The following is a 24,526-nucleotide window of genomic DNA, read 5'->3' as shown; positions in this document are numbered from 1 at the left end:
TCAAAGCAGTCCAACAAAATGGCCTGATCCTGTCCCGATTGTAGTGAAGTTACCGATTTGCTCAGCCCAGGGGCAGAGATGTGCCACACAGCTCATTGCAATATAAAGGCTCTGACAAAGTGCTAAAGCTTTCCCAGAAAAGCCAATTATTATTTTTGCTGAAGCATGCATTCAGTGAGTGACAGCCTGAAGGTACTAAAAGCAATAAGACTATTAACCAAATATTCTAACTGGTTTCAATCTGGTTTTAGGCTGATCTTGATCAGTTTGTTAATAATATTAACTCACACCAGTAGAGATTCTTATGATAACATTACGCAGCGTACCTTTTAAGGCTCAACATATTCTTTGCACTGGAATCATAGAAAGAGGCCATTCGGCCCTTCGAGTCTGCACCGACCACAATCCCACCCAGGCCCAACCCCCATATCCCTATATATTTACCCACCAATCCCTCTAACCTATGCATCCCAGGACACCAAGGGCAATTTTAGCATGGCCAATCAACCTAACCCGCACATCTTTGGACTGTGGGAGGAAACCGGAGGAAACCCATGCAGACACGAGGAGAATGTGCAAACTCCACACAGACAGTGACCCAAGCCGGGAATCGAACCCAGGTCCCTGGAGCTGTGAAGCAGCAGCGCTAACCCACTGTGCTACTGTGCCGCCCTTATAAATGAACTTGTATTGACACTGATTCTGACACCTTCTCTGCGGTAGATTAATTAAGGACATCCACACCCGTGGGTGTGTCAGTACTGACGGGAGATATGTCGGGGAGAGAGGAGAGATAACTGGAGCTGATGAGAAAAGGGGAATTAATTACAGGACAGCATAAATTAAAGCAAAGAGAATTTAGGAGGAATTTATGTTGAAAATGTGGAATTCACTGCTACTATGAGAAATGGCTGAAGCATTGCTGCATTTAAGGGGATGCTTAATGTATACATGAGGGAGAAAGGATGGAGGGATACTGGCTTTGGAAAAGGTTCTTTAAGTGGGAAGAGGTTTGGAGTACAAACACCTGCATAGGTCAGTTGGGCTAAATGTCCAGTTTCTGTGATGCAGATTCCTCACAAAAGAAAACAATCACTTCTTTTTTGCAGTTTAAAGCCAGGAGGCCTCGTTCATACTGTGAAGGAATGGAACTAGCGAGCATGGAAAGAAACTGGACAGCTTGAAAACATGCAGGAAAGTCATCATCTCTTTCCTGAAGGTCAGGCATGTTTTCCTCTGCTTACATTTGGAGCAGTACACCCACCACCATAGTATCTTTTTCCATGTTATTGTACTGGATGCACTGTGCAAAAACAATCAGCCACCCATTTGGCTTTAGAGTTTAACGTCATTCCTGCGAGTACAAGCTTCCTGTGGAACCAGGCTACAAGCAGTAGATTAAAACAACACGCCATCTGCTGACTGCACTCTGACCTGTGCTGAACGGCAAGCCATTTCGCTTTGTGTACACACGGAACAAGGCTCCAGCGGGAAGGGGGCGTGGGCACTTAAAGAACATGTGCACCTTTGAAGTTTGGATTGAGCCACTGCAAGAGAAGAGAGACGGCCACTGTCAAGGAGACAAAACACGGGATATAAATGCTGAGCAGCCAAAAACGTCATGATTTATTAATATTTGAAGTAACTTCATAATTCAACACAACCAAATTATACATTTTACAATCACATTCTATTTGTAAACAGTTAAAAAGCCACTGACTTGTTTGCATCTTCCAACAGACAGTTATAACAAAGGCAATGAAATGGTGGCATTGTCTGCAGTGTTAAAATTGTGTCCTGGTTTGTCTGCTCTCTGTACAAGCACAAATGAATACATTTAGTGGCAAAACAAAACAAGAAGTGTAAAGTAACTCGTTTTCTGTAGAACTCTTATACACAAACTTACATTAAAACGGCCTCTCACGGATGAACGGTATGATTCTGTAAACCACCAGTGCTGGTTACAGTATGCATAGTTACAGATCTCAGCCAGTTTTTCTTTTTTAAGTACAACAGTCAATTGGACACAGTCACAATAGCAAAATACGTTTAGCCACTCAATGGGAATATAAAGGAGGGAAAAAATAAAGTATATATACTACAACATGTCAGCAAAATCCACCTTCACTCACTATAAAAAGGACAGCAATTTCAAAGCAATGACTGGAAACTCCAGCTTTAAGCAGTTTAACTTGGCAAAAAAAAAAGTAACGTTTACAGAGCAGTTTAATTCAGTGCTAAAAGTTGGGGGTTTCCTACACAAATCTACCAGGAGTTTCTAATGTGTCAGAGGCGGGGAGGGGGGGGGGGGAACTATTTCCTGAGAACCATGCTCTCTCTCGTTTCAGGATATAGAGGAATAGAAAAAAAAAGAACATGGTCAAAACACTGTTCAAATATTCCCAGAGATAGAACATCTTCATCCGCAAATATTTTTTTTAATTTTTTAAAAAAGTTTTTAATTTTTTTTTTCATTTTTATGAATGATGGAAGAGTAAACATTTCCCCTCGAAAGTCTGTAAACAAGAGGGCACGACCAGGGCACCTCCAAAAAAAAATGAAAGCTCTATTGAAAGTGCTGTACCCTCCTGGCTTGCAGGGTGGGGTTGCAAGTCACAGCTGCTGCCCACAGTGTCCCACTGTAGAGATTAAATTCTTTAGGTTTTTCTTTTTATCATTTTATTAAAATGTTTTGAAAAGAAACAAGTTGGTGCAATACTTTTTTGAAATTGCAAGGTCAGTATGATAATGTGACCTTGCTCTACAATACCACGTTAAGGTAAGTACATGTCAAGGCATATTAAAGAGCACGCTTTTTGTCCATTTTTTTCCTTGCTAAAAGAACATCCTTGAGTAAACATTTACACTTGAACTACCCTCTCCCCCCGCCCCCCCTACCCCGCCCTATTGCCAATCGGACAGGGAGACAGTACTCAGTGCAGATTAACAGCTCACACTCCCATCAGCCAACTCAAATAAAGTTTTGGAATTTAAGGAATAAACATGATGAGTGCACACAAGCTAGCTCATTTGAAGCAGTTTTTTTTTCTTTTTTAAATGGATAGCACTATCTGGAAGTATAAATATATACTTTTTCACATTTTTCTTTTTAACTATTGGCTTGCATGATTCAAGTATTAAAACTGATATGTTCTGGGCTAAAAGAAAGTGGAAATAAAGGTGCAGAACGGAACATTTCCACAGGTGACCCCTTCTCCCCATCTCTCTCACGCTGTAGGTGAAAAGTCCAATTAGTGCTGCTTTTCATGTAGAGGTCACAGTTTGAGTCATGAGTAAAGTTCAGATGGACTCTCCACCTCCAAGGTGGTCAACAGGGAGGAAAGCGTTGATGGGGGAGGGGCTGCCGATTCCCCGCGTGTCATTGCTGCTCGGGGTTCCCCACAGGCTAGTGGAATAATTGGGGGTACCCCAGAGTGAAGTGCCATGGAGGTCTCCACTACCTGTTCCCGACAGCCCAGCACCATTCCAGTGATTGAGATCATTGCGGTTTGAGAATGGGTGGGAACTGTCAATGGATGAGATGCGGTTCTGGCTGGATCCCAGAGATTGCCAGCCCAGCGACGGGGTCAGCGACTGGCCTTGTGCAAAGAAGCGATTAATCTCGTCTTCACTGGCAAACTCAGCAAGAATGGTAGTGTTCCCTAAAACACACCTGTAAACAAAAGAGAAAGTCAGTTAGTTAGCAACTTTTTAATCATACGGCACCTTGAACGTAGAGAAACAAATCATGGCACTTTACAAGGAGGGCCTGAAAAATTAAATAAAAGGAATAGACAGAAGCCATTTAGCAAAGATGATGAGTGACCAATATCTGATTTGCAAAGATGGGTTTTGTGCTGGTGTTAGAGCAGGTAAGTGGAACAGTTAATGGGCTTTTTCTCCTTGATGTTGATTTGAAGGAAGATTTATTAGAATCATAGAACCCCTATAGTGTAGGAGGAGGCCATTCAGCCCATCAAGCCTGCACCGACAACAATCTCACCCAGGGTCTATCCCTGTAACCTCATGTATTTACCCTGCTAGCCCCCCTGACATGAAGGGGCAATTTAGCATGCCCAAACAACCTAACCTGCACATCTTTGGATTGTGGTAGGAAACCGGAGCACCTGGAGGAAACCCACGCAGGCACGGGGAGAATGTGCAAACTCCAGTGACCCAGGCTGGAATCAAACTCTATAGGCCTTGCGCCACCGTGCTGCCCTGTGACAAACAATACTCCATGTCAAACAACTTTTGAGTACAGATATGTTCAATGTAAGAGCAGGCATCAGTGGAGGCCCAAGAATGCATCTTGTGGGGGGGCTCCAGAGGTTTGTGTACAAGGATGGGGATTCACTGTTGATGCACAGGTCGTCTCTAGATAGGTAGGACTGAAATCATGCTTCATTATCTCACTGAGTCAGTCAGTGTAGAGGGAGAGGAGGATATCATAGTTAACCACATCAAAATGCAGATGGATAATGCATGACAGAGGATTTGTGGTGTTACTAAGATGGCTGTGTGGTGAGAAATCAGGTTGCAAAAGATTCAATAAGGATCTTCATCAGAGACATACACAGATCTTGAATGCAACCTGTTAAAAGGCCTGAGGAGGGAGAGAGGTTAGAGGTACTGCAGTAGTTGAGGGGGGGGGGGGGGGAACGACACAGATAGATTAAGGGTTGTATTTAGGGATTATTAACAGTGTCAGACAGGGTAATTGAACAGTGGGAAATTAGATGGTCTGGGGAAAGCAGAATTTATGGAGATGAGATGGGAGTGTGGGGATTCTGTACATGGGGAATAAAGAGAGTGGGGAACTATGACCCATTTAGTTGAAGGAGGACAAAGTTCAGTTGCAGTTCAATAGGCCAAAAACAGTGGAGGTGCTGCGATTGGTAAACTGCTAGAGGGGAGGATTGGGTGGTTGGAGTAAGAGAGATATTAAAAATAAAACATTAGCATTTTTAAAGTGCTTATCATGTCTATTGGAAGTTTCAAAGTCCTTTACAGCTAAGATAGAATGGTGGTGCGGTGGTTAGCACTGCTGTTTCTCAGCGCCAGGGACCCAGGTTTGATCTCAGCCTTGGGTGACGATCTGTGTGGAGTTTGAACATTCTCCCCACATGCTCCAGTTTCCTCTCTCAACCCAAAGATGTGCAGGTTAGATGGATTAGCCATGGTAAACGTGTGGGGTTACGGGGATAGGGTTCTTTCGGAGAGTTGGTGCAAACGCAACGGGCCAAATGGCCTCTTTCTGCACTTTAGGGATTGTATGGAAATACTTTTAAGTATAGTCACTGTTGCAATGTAATTTTAGTGCCAAGGGAAATGAGGAAGTGGTCAGAGATAGTTAGCATTCAGAATCCCTGCTTCATCAAATCTTCAACCCAGCAGACTGAAGGTTGGTTAAACCTCACCATCAGTCCTACAGAACCCCTGCCTTTAATGGATACCTTCTGTTTAACTGATGTACATCAATCAGAAATTTTTTGAGGTTGAAGGAATAGGAGTAGACTGTACAGCCCCTCGAACCTGCTCTTTCATTCATTACAATCAGGGTAATTTTCTGCCTAAACTCCACTTTTACACCTTCGCCCCATATCTCAATTTTCTGTTAGACAAAAAAAATCTGTCCATCTCACCCACAAATATACACAATGGAGCATTCACAACGCTCTGGCATAGAGAATTCCAAAGATTCACAACCTTTTTGCATAATTAATTTCTCCTCATCTCAGTCCTAAATGATCAACCTCTGATCTTGTAAGTGTGCCCCCCATGTCCTAAATTCCCCAGCCAGAGGAAATAACCTCTATCTTCTCTCTGAAACCCTTTCAGAATCTTGTATGTTTCAAAGAAATCACCTCTTATTGTTCTAAACCTCAGACTGTATAGGTCCAATTTACTCAGTCACACGTCAAAGGACAATCCTCTCATTAAAAGGAACCTTCAGTGAATCGTCACTGTATCACCTCCAATACAAGTATGCTCTTCCTTGAAAATGGAGAACAAAACTGCATACAATACCCCAGGTATGATCTCAATGAAGCTCTATGTAATTTTCCAAGAACTCATGAAAGTGTTACATTTATCTTGACTGTTACAATCCTAATCAATCCTCAATCCATGCTAACAACTCCATGAACCCTTATCTTGTATATTTATCTAGTGTGACACTTTACTGAATGCCTTTTGGAAGTCCAAGTATACATCTAGTAGCTCCTGGTTATATACGCAACAAAATCTAATAGATCTGTCAAACATGATTTTCCTTTTGTAAAACCACATTGACTCCATCTGACCAGACTGATTTTTTTTTAAATGCTCTAGCATTATACAGATGACTGATATCAGGCTAACTGTCCTGCAGTTCCAGGTTTCCTCTCTCTCTCTCCTTTGCTGAATAGTGGAATTCCATTTGCTAACTTCCAACCTGCAGAGACCGTTCTAGAATCCAGAAGATTGTGGAAAATCATAAGTGCATCCGCCATTGCTATAGCTCCTCTTAAAGAACCCAGGGAGATGGGCCTTCAAGTCCGAGGGATTTCAGTCACTTGCTTCTCCAATACTTTTTCTCTGCTGGTATTAATGACCTTAAATTGCTTACTCCTATTAGCTCCTTGGCTCCCCTCTATTTCTGGTATGCAATTTGTGTCTACTATGAAGAGGCAAAATAATTCTTCAACATCTCTGCCATTTTCTCACTCCTCATAACAATGCAATCTGTTTCTCCCCCTCAATGCAATATTTATATACATAGCTACATATACTTGTAAAGGCATTTGCGCCCTCACAATTTGTTTTTATATTCCTGGTTAGTCTATTATTTTCCCTTTTTATCAACTTTTTGGTTGTCCTTTACTGATTTCCAAAGTTCTCCCATTCCTCAGGCTTACTACTATTCCTTGTGACATTAGAAGCCTCTTCTTGTAATCTAATACTACCCTTAACTCACTTGGCAAGCCACAAATGCATCCATCTTGCTTAGTTTTATTTTTTGATGGAATGTATTTTAATTGAACATTTGAATAATTTATCTTCATGCTTCCTATTGGTTATATACCACCACACCTTTTGGACTATTTACCTGACCAGCCTTAGCCAGTTCTCCTCTTACACGCGTGATTAGCCTTGTTTGAGATTCTTGTTTCTGATGTTGCTCTCAAGCTTAGTGAGTTCAACTGTATTATATTCCCCAGAGGATTTTTTACTATGAGGTTACTAATTAACCCTGCCTCGTTAACTAACACTAGATCTAAAATAACTTGAACCCTAGTTGGTTCCATAATATATTGTTCTAGGAAACGGTTGTGAAAACACGCTACGATCTCATCTTCTAGACTTACCTTTTCCAAGGTTGCACAGGTTAATTTACCTCTGCCACTGAAAAGGTGGTAACCCAGAATTGTACTTCATGGAATGTACAGATCCAATTGGTCTGTCCCCTCTGTAAGCTCCACTTGAGCCTCTTCCAGCTCTAACAGCACATATTTCTCGCTCACATACTCATCTAGGCAGGAAAATAATTATCTGACCCATAAGACAAATTCTCATTACAGGAGGGAGCTACACATTAGACTGCATAATTTACAAGCACACTCGTGCGTTAGCAATGAGGCAGGGCCCATGACAAGAGTTGGGTCCCATATTGTAAGAGCAAAACGTCCAAGGACTTGCTCCCAGTTCACTGTCACAAACCTATGACTTGGTTACATCAAGGTTCAACATTTACATCAAGAAACAATCCACCAACTTTGCTCACCCCTTCTCCCTCCACAAAATGCAATGAGGTTTCACCTGAAACTCAGAATCAAACTTGGGTCTAACTTACATGTGTAGAGATTTCTGTGCCTTGGCTGCCTCTTCTTTCGAGCTGTAACAGACCAAAGCGTTTCCATGGGGCAGGTTAAGGTGGAATGTTATTAGTGGGCCGTGCTGCATGCACAGTGTACGCAAAGTAGAGCCGTCAATCTGAAGGTTAAAGACACAGCAAGAGCCCAGTCAGTGAGATTAATACAGGCCTGTAGCATTCCTTTAACGCTTTTAACATAGCAAAACATCCCAGGAATAATTAACAAAATTTGATACTGAGCAATAAAAGGCGATATTAGGACAGGTGACTCCAAAAAAAAGTCAAAGAGGTAAGTCTTAAGAAGCAGAGTATATGGAGGAAATTCTAGGCAGTTGAAAATACAACCGCCAATGTCAAGGTAAAGGAATTAGGCATCAAATTAACTCAAGAGATCCCGTCCCCAGAACGCAGACTATCTGGTTGATATGTAAAACCAAGGAACAGCACTGAAGAGAAGCCTCCAATACCTAAAACACTAGGAGTTGTTGGACAATTACACTGTGAACCTGGATCATGGAGGGGAGAGAAATTTAAAATTGCATTAGGTTTGTATCACATTTTGAGTACACTGATAAGATTCATAGACAATTGAGAGAGCTACACAATGTGATACCAAGCCACACAGTTTCTGTTCAAACTCTTAAGTTAACCATGAAAGCATGAGCCACAAAGGGGAAGCAATCTAACCAGCCAAGGTTCCGGCTATCCTGAAAAATGTCCCAGTGGGAAGGTAAGATTGGACTATTCACTGTCTTTGTCTGCAATCGCACGTGGTGAATGCCATTTGGTGATGATGACAGAGTTTCCAACGTTCCTTAGCACAACACAACGCCTGTGGAGGAGGTGGAAACTGAGTGAAGATTGCACAGGTTCATTTGCTTATAAATTAAAATGACAAAGTTTACATAAATAACTGTGGTTGTTTCCAGTGCAGTGAGGCCAGATTCACTGTCACATTCCCTTTCTTAATGGTGAAAATGTCTGGGATCGAGAGTAGACAGTTCCTGCTTAGCTTCTCAGTCAAGGCTCAATTAATTCAGTAGTCGGGATATTCAGGAGGATTGTGTTGCTGTGCATAAGGATTACTGAATCACAGCTTGAATAAGATGGATTTGCATACCTGAGGCGTGAGGTTCTTGAGAACAAGCCAGTTGGTTATTCTCCCTGAGCTGATGTCGCCCCAGTTTGGACCTGAAAAATCAAACAAAAGGATGTAACTAACAGATGCACATCACCCTCTGATTACTTGTCCCATCACCGTACACACTTCAGTACAGCCAATTAGCAAGGCTCCATCCTGTTTGAAGGTGTAGTAGAGCACTCCTGGGACTCTGACCCTACACACTGGATAGCATCTGATTGATTGGTGCATTCCCGACATTACTAAATAGCCTGTAATCCCAACTCACAGTAACCATTTAAAAAGACCATAATTACGGAGAAAAGGAAAATTAAATTAGTTATTTTTCAATGATTGCGAAACACTCGTCTGTTGAGAGAGTCTACATGGGGGAAGAATATTAAGGAATTTTAACTATAAGTGAAAAATACTAGCACCAAGTATAGCTACTGAGCAATTCAGAACAGAAAGGATATAGATCCTATTTTGTCCATGTTCACCTTCACTGGATTGGTGGTGAAGGCACTAAGGCTAGGATAGCTATGACTGTAACACTACATTCTGCACCCTCTCCTTTCCTTCTCTATGTACGGTATGCTTTGTATAGCACGCAAGAAACAATACTTTTCATTGTATACTAATACATGTGACAATAATAAGTCAAATAGATAGGAAAATGTAGAAAAACCATGTCAGAATGCCCCCACCCAGTTGGAGCTTCAAGTAGGATAGCAAACACTTGGGCTTAATGGGATTGGTTCAACTGTGACACTTCCCATGCTCAAATAGTCTGCTTACACAGACTTGACAATTGGCTGAGGCTGAACCAGACTGTTTCAACCATGGCGTCATAGGAGACCTTGAGACGAGTTTCTAACAACTGCAATATCACCAAGACTGGATATGTTACCTCTGTAACATCATTCAACTCCAGCTCTGTCTCAGTTCATCTGAAACAAAACGATGCCGTTGTTACTTAAAGACTCGACTATTCCAACGCACTCCTGGCCTGCCTTTCACTTTCTCCCCTCCTTGAAACTGAAAGTTATGCTACAACTGTGTAAAACACAAATAAAAACAGATGACAGCATCTGTGGAGAGAAAGAGTTAACTAGATTCTGATGAAAGTTCAGCAATCTGAAATGTTAACTTTATCTTTCTACAGATGCCGTCTGACCTACTGATTATTTCCAGCTTCGTGTTTTTACTTCAGTTTTCCAGCATCTACATAATTTTGCTTTTACGTGAAACATGAGTTAGGCCATAGGCTAGAGCACTTTGTACAGTTCCAGTCACTATATTACAGAAAGGATGCAATCAAACTTGTGACAATACAGAGATTTACCAGGATGTTGCCAGAAATGAAGAATTTAATTTTGAGGAAAGATTGGATTGGTTGGGTTAATTTCTTTGGAACAGAGGTGGCTGAATTATCAGATTATCCCTACAGTGCAGGAGGCGGCCATTTGGCCCATTGCCAGACCCTCTCCCCCACCCTATCCCCATAACCCCACACATTTACCATGGCTAATCGACAGATCTCAAGGCACTAAGGGAAATTTAGCATGGTAAATCCACCTAACCAGCACATCTTTGGATTGTGGGAGGAAACCAGAGCACCCAGAGGAAACCCACAGAGACACAGGGAGAACGTGCAAACTCCATACAGACAGACAGACACCCAAAGTCGGAATTGAACCTGGATCCCTGGTGCTGAGGCAGGAGAGCTAATCACTATGTCACCGTGCTGTATTAGATTAGGAGGATCTTGGATTGAGTGGATAGGAAGGACCTATTCCCCTGAACAGAGAGTTCAATGAAAGGAACCATAGATTGATGGTAATTGGCTGAAGGATGAAAGGGGAGTTGAGGCAATTTTATTTACACCCAGAGGTTGGTCGGAGGTCTGAAACTCAGAAAAGATGGTTGAAGCAGAAGCCTTATCAAGTATGCACTTCAAATGTTGTGATATGCAAGGCTATGGACCAAGAACTGGAAAACAGGATTAGGCTGGGTATCTATTTTTCAGCCAACACAGGCACAATGGGGTGTATGCTACAGAAATAGTAGTAGTGTGGGTACATACATTGTCACTAGGTCATCTCAAGGTCACCTATGACACCATGGTTGGAACAGTCTGTGCCAATTGTCAAGCCAAGTGTAAGGAGATTATTTGAGCATGGGAAACATCACAGTTGAACCCAATCCCGCTGGGCTGCTGACCAGGTGTTTACTATCCTACTTGAAATACATGGTACCCAATAGCTGCTGGTGCCTATGGGATCATATCCACCATACTTCAGAGCTTCCAGGAGGAACAGCAAAAATGGGCAAGGAATAGAGATGGGATTTGGGATGGGTGGTGGAAATAGATCCAATGCATAATTGTTTCTAAATAAACGCTTCAGAAAATTACTTTACGAATACTAAAAAAGTCTCCACAGTAACAAAGCTTTCAATTGATTGGTTTACTTTGAATGGCTGACAATCTTTTATCGCACCGCAGGAGAAGGAAAAGGGCGCATTCCACCCGTCTCTTACCAGGGTTGTATCTGGACTCGGAAGTCCCCCATCCTCCACCCACACGCAGCGAACTATTTCCCCACGAGGACGAAGGCTTCTGATTGGTCAGCCCTGGTGGTGGGCGGGACGGAGCGGTAGTGTTTTTGGGTGGCAGAGGGACTTTCCACAGCTCATGAGCCAGGGAAGCATTGGTAACCGGACCAGGAGACCAAGTGGATTTGGGGTCACCGATTCTGGCTGTAAATTGAAAGCACAAATAGCAGGTTAACATTCATATATCAAATACTTGCCACACATAGTTGCTACCAAGTGGGGCATTACTAGTTTTACTACTATTATTAATTCCTCAACTTTTAAATTTAGATTTCACTACTAATTTGCTAATGTGTACACCCAAAAGAACCTGCACAGTGAAGGATGGATGCAGGTTGCAGTCTGACTTTGATCAGTCCCCCAAATTCATTGAGCAAGAAGGGGAGATTGACAATTCTACCAAGTTCCAGCAGTGAAGGAGGAAGCATCATGACTGAACAGATCCTTATAACCTCCTGGTTGATGGTTACAAGGCAGCATTAATGACCTTGTGACAGTGTGTGTATCTATGCTCAGGCCAGAAGACAGGCCAACAAGGAGGAAGACCAGAGGGGGAGAAAACTGAGGTAGATTTATCCAAATTCTCCTATTAAAAATGTTTTAAAGAAATGTCTCAGTTATAGAAACATCTACAAACCCACAGGCTGCTGATGAAATGCACTGTAAACAAACCTGCATAGAAGGCTTTGCATACTGGCATGTACAAAGCTTAGTGGCAAGCTTTGTATGAAGATTCCTACCTGGAGTGCTTTGTGCTGTACTGCTGAGGGAACTATTGTAGCTGGAGGCACCAACAAGGGACCAGGCACTAGTTGAAGGCAGCGTGGTGTTCATAGATGAGGACGACCCTAAGGAACATACACAAAGTGACGCATCAATGACTTGTTGGGAGCTACACACAAATTATTTAAACCAGGAAATAAATTTTAAAAACAGAATAGATCAGTTAAACTGTTACTTCTGGTTGTTAAATGTGATAGGTCAGTGCAATAAAATATAAAAACTGATATTTTCTAAACACAGGGCACACTATATTTCCCAAAGTATGCATGCTCTCACCCAGGAATTTATAAAATTCTGTTTGTGAACAGAATTCCCACTCACCTGAAGAAGGGGCTTAGAGCCTCGAAAGCTTGTGTGGCTTTTGCTACCAAATAAACCTGTTGGACTTTAACCTGGTGTTGTTAAACTTCTTACTGTGTTTACCCCAGTCCAACGCCGGCATCTCCACATCATAACTAGGATAAGTCAGGTGAGAGCTACACCCACAAACTTGGTTTGTAAAGCTCACTGCTCAATAGATAGCATTTGGGCCGAGTCAAAAAGATTGTGGGTTCAAGTTCCAGTTGAGACATAATCCAGCTGACAATCTAGCATGATAAAAGGAGTGCTATACGGTTGGATGTGTTATCTTTCAGATAAGCCATTAAACCCCAGTCCTACCTGCCCTCTCATGTGGATACAAACCTGCTTTAGGGAAGTTTCTGCGCAAATTGGCTGCTACACTTCCTACAGTATAACTAATGAAGTTACTTTTGAAGTGTAAAGTATTTTAGTTCAACTTGAGGTCATTAAAAATAGTACAAATGCATGTCTTTCAATAGCACTTAACTGGAGCTACAGTTGGAGATTGGGAGAGCAATGTACGAGGGCACAATCAACAGAGAATGGATAACAGGCTGAGTATACAGATAAATCTTCAGTTCAGTCTAAACCAAGACTTGATGATTCATTAGTATAAAAACTAATGCCAATTTGATAATTTATAATAATTCAAACTTAATAAAATAAACAGTCACAGCAGGACTGCTGTCTTATGGAATGTGCATCCTGTCTCACGTGTCCTGGATAATCAAATGCGCAGGAAACGTGATCCTGGTTTTGGAACTTGAGCAACAGTTGGCATCAGTGCCACATCCACAAGATTGAGTACTTCATGGACAGCACATTTATAGATGTAGTCACCCTGTAGCTTAAGGGTGTGCAGGCAAAGGGCGAATGGGTGTCCACCAGGCAGTCAAAAAGACCCAGGCTTTTGTACCGGAATCTCTCGCTCTCCAACCACTGAGCAGCGGTGAGTGTGATGGTTCATCTGGGGAATGCTGCCAGGACCAAGTTCATGTCACCACAGCCAACTTAGTTGTAAAGGGGTCTAGGAGCAAGATTGGAAAAGCAATAATGATGTAAGAAATGCAATAAGGAAACAGACAGGCATTTCTGTCGTTTCTTAAAACTTTCACAGAACATGGGTGTCACTGGGTAAGTCAACATTTGTTGCCTATTCCTTATTGGTTTTGGGGTGGTGGTGAACTGCCTTCTTGAACCACTTCAGTCCATCTTGCAGAGGCTGACCCTTGGTGCTAGGGTCAAGAATGTCACTGAGCAGCTGGAGTGCACTCAGAGGGGTGTACAGATAGTGACTGTGGTCCATGGGTAGAAAAAGGGAATGGGGTCCTGTAGAAAGAGTTTAAGGAGCCTTGGAAGGAAACTATCAAGCAGCACCTCAAAGATGGTAACCTCCAGATTACTTCCAGTACTATGGGCAAGTGTGTCTAGAAATGGGAGAATAAAGTAGATGAACACACAGCGAGAGAAATGATGCTGGAGGAGGGCTGTAAATTCCTGGGACATTGGGATTGGCTCTGGGGGAGATGGGACCTCCATAGGTCAGAAAGTTGCACCTCAACAGGGGCCAATGTTCGCGAGGCATCATTTGCTATTGTTATCGGGGAGGATTTAAACAAACTTGGCAGGCAGGGGTTTGGGAATCAGGAGACATTATTAGAGGGGGAAAACTTGAAGTGCACAAAAAAATATCAGGTGAGACACAGTACCAGTGCAGAAAATATTAAGTTAGTAGGTGGGGTCAGTACAAGAGAATGCAGAACATGGTCAGTGATGTTGGTGATCTGCAAGTGCAGATAGGCACGTCGAAACATGACACTATGGCAATAACGGAAACCTGGCTCAAAAAAGGGTAGGAAAATGTACTAAATATTTCAGGTTACAAGTGTGCAGGAAAGTTAGGGAATGAATAAAGGAGGTAGGGTGGCAGAATTGATAAAAGAGAACATTATTGTTGGAGAGAGAGAATATCCCAGAGGAGTCAATGACAGAATATATTTGCTTAGAGCTAAGAATCAAGAGGTACCATTACATTGCTGTTCTACAGATTACCAATGTTTGGGAATATATTGAGGAACAAATTTGAAACAACAGAGAGGTGCAAGAATTATAAAGTTATTATATAGTGGGAGACTGTTAACTATCCTGAGAGAGATTGGAATAGTAATATTGTTAAGGGAAAAGAGGGGAAGAGTTCACCGAGTGTGTTCAGGAAAATTTCCCACAGCAGTATGTTTCCAGTCCAATGAGGAAGGAGGCACTGCTGGTTCTGGTTTTAGGGAATGAGGTGGATCAGGTGTCAATAGGCAAACATTTAGGGGAAAGTGATCATAGTATCATAAGATTTAGGTTGGCTATGTAAAAGGGCAAAAGGTAATCCAGTCTAAGAATATTTGATTTGGGGAGAGCCAGTTTCAATATGTGAGAGAGGATCTGACCCAGATAAATTGGCAGCCAAAACTATAATAGAACAAAAAGGTTGCCTTTAAAGAGGGGATAGTCCAGGTACAGTTGAATACATTCTCAAGAGGGGAAACAGTGGGGTAAATAAATCCAGAGTTCCTGGGAGATGAAAGACAGAGTAAGATGAAGCTGAAAAAGGGTGTAAATGATAGGTGTCAGGTAGATAGTATAACTGAGTATCAGAGTCAGTATGATAGATCCTTTCACTGTCATTTGTAGCGTTACCCTGAATTTGCCTACACTACCTCACAGTGTACACAATGAAGATCCTGAGGGCAAGTGAAAAAATAAAGAGAAGCAAAGAAGAGTACGAGGAGATATTATTAGCTAACATAAAAGGGAATCCAAAGGTTTTCTATAGGAATACAAATAGTAAACGGGTGGCAAAAGTAGGAATGGGGCTGATTCTAGACCCAAAAGGGGATTAATGCATGGAGACAGGGGCATGGCTGAACATCAGTCATTACCCAGGAAGATGATGCTGACCAAGTTAATGTGAAAGAGGAGGTAGCGGAGACTCTGATGGGCTAAGAATAAATGAAGATGTATTAGATAAGCCAGCTGTACGTTAAGTTGCTGAGTCACCAGAACGGATGAGATACATCCAAGGCAACTGGTGGTGTAGAAATCTTTAGGAATGATAATTCAGATAATGTGGACTAAATCAGAAACGCCAGCATGGATTTAAGGGAAAATTGTGTTCAACTAACTTACTCACTGTTTTTTGTGAGGTAACAAAGGTGGAAGTAGTAATTAATGCTGTGCACATGAACTTTCAAAGGACTTTTGATAAAATACCTCAACAGTTTTGTGCAACATTAGACTTGTGGAATAAAAGAGGCTGAGTGACAAGAAACAGAATACTGAATAGTTGTGTTTAGGTTTATAGTGGGGTCTCCCAGCGCTCAGTACCAACACTTGGATGCAGAGGGCACAATTTCAAAATTTGTGGATGACTTAAAAGTTGGAAGGAATGTGAACTGTGACGACGATAACGTTAAACTTCAAAAGGACACAGGCTGGTGGAAGAGGTGGTAAGTGGCAAATTAAATTTAAAGCAGAGTGTTAAGTGATTTATTTTGGTAGGAGAATGAAGAGAGGGTACAATTCTAAAGGGGTGTAGAAGAGGATCTGTGGGTATATGTACACATCATTCATTCATGGTGGCAGGGCAGATTGAGTGATCAGTTAATTTAAAGGAATCCTGGGCTTTATAAATAGGGGCATAGAGTACAAAAGGAAGGAGTTTGTCATAAAATTTGTAAAACACTGCCTTAATTGGAGTACTGCCTTCAGTTCTGGGCAGCACACTTTAGAAAGGAAATGAAGGCATTAGAGAAAGTGAGGAAAAAATCATGAGAATGGTTCCAAGGATCAGGGGTTTCAGTTATGATGGTTGGATTGGAAAAGCTGGAGCGGTTAGAGGGGAAATTTGATAGAATTATCCAAAACCACGAGGGGTGGACAGAGTAGATAGGAAGGAACTGTTCTCATTGGGAAAAGGATCAAGAACCAGAGGACACTGATTTAAAGGGATTGGCAAAATAAGCAACGATAACACGAGCAACAACTCATTTATGCAGCAAGTAGTTAGGTTTGGGAGGCACTGCCTCTGTGTGGTGGAGGGAGATTTAATTACGGCTTTCAAAAGAGAATTGGATGCCTATCTGAAGAGGAAAGATTTGCAGAGCTACAAAAAGGCACGAGAGTTACAACAGGTGGGTTGCTCTTGCAGAGTGCTGGCACAGACATGACAGGCTGAACAGCCACCCTTCTGTGTTGTAACCATTCTATGATTGCCTCTGGAGTTTACAAAGAATACTTAACAATTTACCTTCAGTTGAACTTCATGTGTTGTCCACTCTCCCTTACATATGCTGTCCTCAGCCCTTCTTCTAAAGCCAATCCTTGACCCCCATCGTCTTTGCAAATTATCACCTCATCTCCAACCTTCCTTTCCCCTCCAAAGTACTTGAATGAGCAGCCACCTCCAAAATCAGTGCCTCTCTTTCCCAGAACTCCATGTTGAAATTCCTCCAATAAGGTTTCCCCCCCGCCACTGTAAGGGTTCTAATCAAAGTTGGTAATGACAAGCTATGTAGCTGCGACAAAAGGCAAACTATCCTTACTTGTGCTTCTTTTCCCACTTTCACGCCATTACCTCCACTATTCCCAAAGGACCCATCTTTGGTTTCCCCCCATTTCCCCATCTACATGCTTCCCCTTGGTGACATCGGCTCAAAGCACAGCGAGAGTTTTAACACGTACGCTGCCGACATCTGACTACTTCACCACCACCTCTCTCGACTCTTCCACTGTTATTCAATTTTCGTTCCGCTCACCTGGCATCCAGCGCACGAGGGTCAGACATTTCCTCCAATTAAATATTGAGAAGACTTAACGCCATTGTTTTCAATCCTTGCTCTAAACTTCATTCCCAGTGACTGACTCCTTCCACTCTCGCAATAGTATGAGGCCAAACCAGACTGTTAGCAACCTTGGTGTCATATTTGACCCCGAGATGTGTTTCTGATCAAATATCTGCACCAAAATTGCTTACCACAACCTCTAACTTTGTCCTTGCATCACCTCATTTCCTGCTGAAACCTTCACTCATGCTTTTATCATAACTAGACTTGACCAATGCATCCCTGGGGGAATCACCCACATTTTACCCTCCATAAACTTGGTGACTATGAACTATGCTACCTCTGTCTTAACTCACACCAAGTCCTGTTCATCTATTATCCAGGTGTTCACTGACCTACGCTGACTCCTGACCAAGCAGAGTCTTGATCTTAAAATTTTTACCTGTGTCTTCAAATCCCTCCATGGCCTCACCCCTCCCCATCTCTGTAACCTTATCCAGCCCCACAATCCTCTCGAGATATCTGCGCTCACCTAATTTAAACCTCTTCAGCAACCTTAATTTTACTGACACTGCCATTGGTAGCCATGCCTTAAGCTGCCTGGGCTAAGCTCTGGACTTCCTTCACAACTCATTTCTAGCTCTCTACCACACTTTTCTTCAAGACAGACCTAAAAAACCTACCTATCTGACCAAGCTTTTGGTCATCTGACCCAATACCTCCTTATGTGGCTTGGTGTCATATTTTGTTTTCTAATGCTCCTGTGCGTTTTGGGACAGTTTGCCGTCAAGGCATCTAATAAACAGCAGCAGCTGTTGAAAGAACACATTGAGGATGACACTCACCATTGTTCCTGTCCCTGAGGAGGTCAAGGTCCCGAGCAGTGGAGATCGATAGACTGGTCATCACACTGCCAGGAGTGACGTAAGGGTCAGTTTCAGGGTCAATGTTTTGATAACCTTTCCAAGGCTCACCAGGGCGAAACTCTAGTTGGAAGAAGAATCATAGTGAATTTGTGTATTCAAGAGGGTGGCAGATCCTGGGAAAACACAAACTCCCAAAAGAGAAACCATTAAAAAGAATTAAATGCACAGAGCTCTGGGTATGAACACACAACCCACCAAGACCTCAGTGCGATGGTAAGTTGATCCAGCCAATGTCTGTTTCTTCTCTTATTTATTTTTAACAACTAACTTTAAAGAACTATAAGAATGTAATGGTTGGAGGAAAAAGCCAGTCCACTTCTTGTGCACAGTCCACGTGTAATGAACTCATTTCAAATTTCCCCCTCCCTCCTCTCCCAACCCTACAGCTCCAGGCCTTTTATTTTCATTTCACAAACCCATTATCCTAATTATAGCAAATTAGGCTGATGCAAAGATGTGCAGGTTAGGTGGATTGGCTATGCTAAATTGCCCTTAGTGTCCAGAGACGTGTGTAGGTTCGGTAGATCAGCCACAGTAAATAGGTGGCATTATGGGAATAGACTAGTTGGGGGGGGGGGGGGGGGGTCCTGGTAAGGTGCTTTTCGGAGAGTCGTTGAAGACTCAAAGGGCTGAATGACCTCCTTCTACACTGTAGGCATTCCATGGTTCTGTGGAAGGAGCAACATGAAAATATTTCACAGCTGCTCTTTACAGGCTGCGGACTAACGCTGTCAGTCACACCAGATGCTGGAACGATGTCACTCGAAAAGAATCATTCCATGCCTTGAGTGAATTGCAAGCACCTCCGACACAGCTGTACTCTATCCAACATCACGCCCTTATGAAAGAAACCCTTATGATTGCATGATAACCACAGGATTTCCTGTGGCTCAATAAACCAAATGAAATAGGAAGTTTAAAACAATGAAAAACTATGTAATTCACACAATGGGGTTAACACGACTGTAAATTACCCAAGCGGAGACTGACCCTTCTATTTCGTGGGCCTCAATTTTGTCAATGAGCCTTTATGTGACAGTCAAACCTTTTCTTTAAAAATCTATATAAACAACATGCCCTGCATGCCTTCATGAACTTTTCCTGTTGCTTCATCAAAAACACAATTAGATTTGCAAAACACAATTTGCCTATAATAATCTATAAAGTTGGTCTTTAATTAACTCAAGCCTCTTCCAGTGCCTGTTAATTTTTTTCTCTGATCATTGGTTCTAAAACCTTACCCAGCACATGTTTAACTGACCAGCCTAGAGTTACGAAGAATGTCCTCACAACCCTTCTTGAACAATCCTCCGACACCTCCCTATAGTTATAGAAGATTATGGAATGGCCCTTCGGCTATTTCCACCCGCACTTCCCTTAGCAATCTGAAACGCAAGCCATCTGGACCAGGCGAGTGATCCATGCCATAGCCAGCCTTTCCAGAACACCTGTCCATCAATTTTCACCCACTTCATTACTTCTACCATCCCCACTTCCATCAATATTTTGCCAGCATCCTCTTCCTTAGCAAACACTGATACAAACACTCATTAAGATTCTAGCCTTGCCCTGTGCCTCTAAGCACACATCATCTTCTATGTCCCAAGTAGGCCCCACCCTATCTCTTCCTAGCCACCTTTTACATGTTGATAGAAGATTTTTGGGTTGCTTTTTATGTTAACTGCCTTTCTATTTTCATACTTTCCCTTTGAAAGTCTTATTTTCCTCAAGTCACAAAATCACAGAATTGTTGCAGCAAAGAAAGCAGCCATTTGGCCCATCGTGTCTACACCAACTCTCCAATGAGCAATTCATCGATTGCCATTTCCCCACCTCCCTGTGACCCTACACATTCTTCCTTTGCAGTTAACAGTTTAATTCCCTCTTGCTGTTTTTTTTGGTCTGGTTCTCACATGAAGAATTCACCTGACATACATCATACACCCTCTTGTTTCATCATATTTTCAATCTCTCTCATCAACTAAGGATGGCTTTTGGTTCTCCCTGCTGTTGGGCTGTGCCTGAAACATCTCTTCCTTAAGGATCACCCATTGTTTTGTTACAGTTTTTCCTGTCATAGAATCCCTACAGGGCTGAAGGAAGCCTTTCAGCCCATCGAGTCTACACTGACTCTCCAAAAGAGCATCTTACCCAGGCCACCCCAACCTGTACTACCCAATGCTCCCTTATGCAACCTATTCCTCTTTTCTACTTCTGCAAGCTGGTGCCAATTTAAACTATCACACTTAATCTTCCCGCAAGGTCACCGGTTCTAATCTGGAGGTGCAATCTGTCCCTTTTTAATAGATGCTTCCTGCTCTAGAACTGGTCCCAATGCTCCAAGAATCGGAAGCTCTCGTTTCTGCACGGTGGCACAGTGGTTAGCACCGCTGCCTCACAGCACCAGGGACCCAGGTTCAATTCCGGCCTTGGGTCACTGTCTGTGTGGAGTTTGCACATTCTCCCCATGTCTGCGTGGGTTTCCTCTGGGTGCTCCGGTTTCCTCCCACAGTGCAAAGAAGTGCAAGTTAGGTGGATTGGCTATGCTAAATTGCCCCTTAGTATCAAGGGGACTAGCAGAGTAAATACGTGGGGCTACGGGGATAGGACCTGGGTGGGATTGTGGTTGGTGCAGACTTGATGGGCCAAATGGCCTCCTTCTGCACTGTAGGGATTCTATGATCATTCTTCAAGCCACACAGATTGATCCTTATCTCCTTATTTCTTCTTTCACTGGCAGTAATCCAGTGAGCCTGAGGATTCTATCATTGACCATAGGACACCAATATCTGCCATCTTTATTCTGTTGATGACAATGTACCAGAACTTCTGGCTCACTCACCTCTCCGTGAAGAATATTCTATACTTTCCCCAAAGTATCCTTTACCAAGTACCGGGGAGGCAACATACCATGCACGATTCGCAATGACCACTCCAAAACATGTGCATGCCTTCCTAGCTAAGAAATCTCCGATAATGGTGCATTTCTCTATTTTCCTGTTGCCCCCTTGCCCACTGATGCCATTGCATGAACTGCACTTCAAGGCGTCATCACTCACAGCACTCTCCAATGCTGAGTGCCAGTTTGAGTGTGGCAGACATTCCAAAGACTTTTGCACTTCCTGCCACTTGCTACTCTTCCAGATGGCTACTCATCTACTATCCTGATCGCCTTCTACCTGTGGGGTGACCATTTCCTGGCATGTATGATCCAGGAAACTCTCAGCTTCCTTGATGTTCCACAGTAAGTCCAGCTGCCCCTCAAGCTCAGAAACTTTGGGCTACAGCTGAAGTAGTTGGAGATACTTCCAACGTACGTGGCCCCCAAGACACATGCAGTGTCCAGATACTCTCACATGGTGTAGGAATTGCAAGCAGCAGGCCCCAGCTACACAACCATGTTATGGTTAAAGTTCAGTACTCTCTAGTAGCATTATCGGTAGAATAGGATTATGTGCTACATAAATCAGAGTTGGCAATTATGATTGGCCCTATTCTGCACTGTAAGCCTCTATGGTTCTATTACAGCTGGTATTGTCTAACATGTCATACATTTACAATATTTTTGGTGTTAAAGAGTCTCCATGCAATTGGCTGGACATCCAATCAGACCTGTGCATCAACAAGAGCGGAATTCTGCACTGTCGCATTTGGTTTCTTTAATGTGGCAAGTTAAACTAGCAAACAATTACGAACAATAAAATGGCATCACGCACCAACCTAATCTGTCCCTTTCCCTTCTTCTGCAGATGTACCAAAGCCCCAGAAGAGACAATTTGATTTGTTCCACTGACACACCTAAGTAATCTGAGATAAAACTAAAATATGCATAACAGTGGGCTGAAGCATGTTAACATACACTGGGAATTAAATAACCAAGGCACAGACACAATTAAATCCTAATGAGATATTGCTGCAGATTCCAAGGCAGACATTTGTTATTCCAACCGAGCATTACAGAAAGAATACAGAGTGGTCAAATAACCATACACACATATAGTTAGCAGAGTCATGCCAGATGTGATAACTGAGGCAGATTATTGCATTTCCTTTTCACTATTATTGCATCTTTAGGAAATTCCCTTCCGAAAACTCTCCTGCCTGCCTCTCTTCCTTTAAGATGCTGCAGCGTAATTTGGACAGGCTGAGTGAGTGGGCACATGCATGGCAGATGCAGTATAATGTGGATAAGTGTGAGGTTATCCACTTCGGTAGCAAAAACAGGAAGGCAAATTATTATTCGAATGGATATAAATTGAGAGGTGGATACTCAGCTAGATCTTGGTGTCCTCGTGCATGAGTCACTGAAAGTAAGTGCATAGGCACAGCAGGCAGTAAAGAAGGCAAATGGTATGATGACCTTCATATTGAGGAGTATAGGGATAGGGATGCTTTACTACAATTGTATAGGGCGCTGATAAGACCACATCTGGAATATTGTGTGCAGTTTTGGTGTCCTTATCTGAGGAAGGATGTTCTTGCTACAGAGGGAATACAGCGAAGGTTTACCAGGCTGATTCCTGGGATGGCAGGTCTGTCATACGAGGAGAGACTAAGTCGATAAAGATTATATTCGCTGGCGTTTAGAAGAGTGAGAGGGAATCTCATAGAAACTTATAAAATTCTAACAGGATTACAGGGTAGGTTCAGAAAAAAAATGTTCCCGATGGTGGAGGAGTCCAGAAATAGGGGATCATAGTTTGAGGGTAAGGGATAAATCTTTTAGAACAAAGGATAGCCTTTTAAGACTGAGGGGAGGAGAAATTTCTTTACCCAGAGAGTGATGAATCTGTGGAAATCACTACCACAGAAAGTAGTTGAGGCCAAAACGCCCTGTGATTTCAAGGAGGACTTAGATATAGCTCTTGGGTCTAAAAGGATCAAGGGATATGGAGGGGGGCGGGGGGGGGGAAGAAAGTGGGATCAGGGTATTGAATATGATAAGCCATGATCATAATGAATAGCGGAGCAGGCTCGATGGGTCAAAAGGCCTACTCCTTTTATTTTCTATGTATGTTTTTATGTGTACTCTCTAAAACCTACCTTTCTGACCAAGCTTTTGATCATTTGCCCTAATGTGGCAGTGTCAAATTTTGTTTTATGCTGCCCATTCTAAGCACTTTAGAATGCTTTACCACATTAGAAGTGCCATAGAAATAGAATTGAATTCGGAGCAGTTCTGCAGATCCACTAGGGGTTGGATCACTAACACCCATAATCCTGAAATTAGGCTTGGAAGTCACAGGAGGATCATGATTTTAGAATTCTGCATCTGGCATCGGTTTCAATCTTTCTGAGTGCACAATGTCTTACCTGGTGGCCAATTAACATTGCTAGAGAGCTTATCACTGGGTGATTTGGCACTTGGCCAGCCATCTCCAACAGATCCAGGAGGACTGGCCAGAGAGTTCATGGAAATGTCAAAGTGACCAAAAGGAGATTCTTCAAGCAACTTGCCAGAACAAATACTAAGACCACTTGAAGTAGCACCTGGGGAAAGAAAATGTACTTTAGTTTCAAACTTCACAAAATAGTGCAAAATAAGATGGTGACAGTGCAAATATCTGCATAAAGTAGTTCTATTCAGGTCACGAGTAAAGACACAAGATTCCATGATCCAGAGATTCGCGATGCATACTGTTCAAATGACCGAGGGTTTGCATTAATATCCTGCTTGTAAATATGTAAGGGAATCAATGGTACATTACCATGTTTGCTGGAGTTTTGATCTAGAGAGGAATTAACAGGAAGGTTCTCTGAGGCAGTCCATTGCTTCAGTCGGGACTGTTGGGATTGTGGCTCTTTCAGGTTAACAATACTGCCGAAATCCAGGGGTACATTCAAGTTTGGATTCAAGCCTAAGGAAGCAAAACAAGTGAGTTCGGGATGCAAAGGACAGATCCATACACATAACATTAAGATGGAAATTCAAAATGTAACTCATAGGAACCATAGAATCATACATGATAAACATCCCCCTCAACTCCTTTCCAGTGACACTGACTTGTTCAGATAGTTACTCAGAGTACAGCAGCTCACTGGTACTTTGTTA

The 24,526-nt window shown here is 42.6% G+C and overlaps 2 protein-coding genes across 15 annotated transcripts in view; one reads left to right on the top strand and one right to left on the bottom strand.

The window, feature by feature from the left end:
* Positions 1-1,845, top strand: part of vap (vascular associated protein) — a 36,268-nt gene extending 34,423 nt beyond the window's left edge. Inside the window, exon 9 of the mRNA XM_078240321.1 lies at positions 1,110-1,845. Within this exon, the coding sequence (XP_078096447.1) occupies positions 1,110-1,184 (75 nt within the window). The 3' untranslated portion in view covers positions 1,185-1,845. The remainder of the gene's footprint in view (positions 1-1,109) is intronic.
* The window catches only part of LOC144510648 (trinucleotide repeat-containing gene 6A protein-like), a 162,233-nt gene continuing 139,303 nt past the window's right edge, over positions 1,597-24,526 (bottom strand). For all 14 annotated transcript variants that reach the window (XM_078240306.1, XM_078240313.1, XM_078240311.1 and 11 more), the window contains 8 exons: positions 24,183-24,332; positions 23,788-23,964; positions 18,394-18,534; positions 12,332-12,439; positions 11,517-11,735; positions 8,976-9,046; positions 7,835-7,974; positions 1,597-3,673 (listed from right to left, as the gene is read on the bottom strand). In XM_078240306.1, the coding sequence (XP_078096432.1) occupies positions 3,301-3,673; positions 7,835-7,974; positions 8,976-9,046; positions 11,517-11,735; positions 12,332-12,439; positions 18,394-18,534; positions 23,788-23,964; positions 24,183-24,332 (1,379 nt within the window). In that variant the 3' untranslated portion in view covers positions 1,597-3,300. The remainder of the gene's footprint in view (positions 3,674-7,834; positions 7,975-8,975; positions 9,047-11,516; positions 11,736-12,331; positions 12,440-18,393; positions 18,535-23,787; positions 23,965-24,182; positions 24,333-24,526) is intronic.

The sequence above is a fragment of the Mustelus asterias genome, chromosome 23, assembly GCF_964213995.1.
Source record: "Mustelus asterias chromosome 23, sMusAst1.hap1.1, whole genome shotgun sequence".
Taxonomy (NCBI): domain Eukaryota; kingdom Metazoa; phylum Chordata; class Chondrichthyes; order Carcharhiniformes; family Triakidae; genus Mustelus; species Mustelus asterias.
The sequence above is the reverse complement of the archived record's forward strand: the minus strand, read 5'-3'. Positions and strand labels throughout refer to the sequence as shown.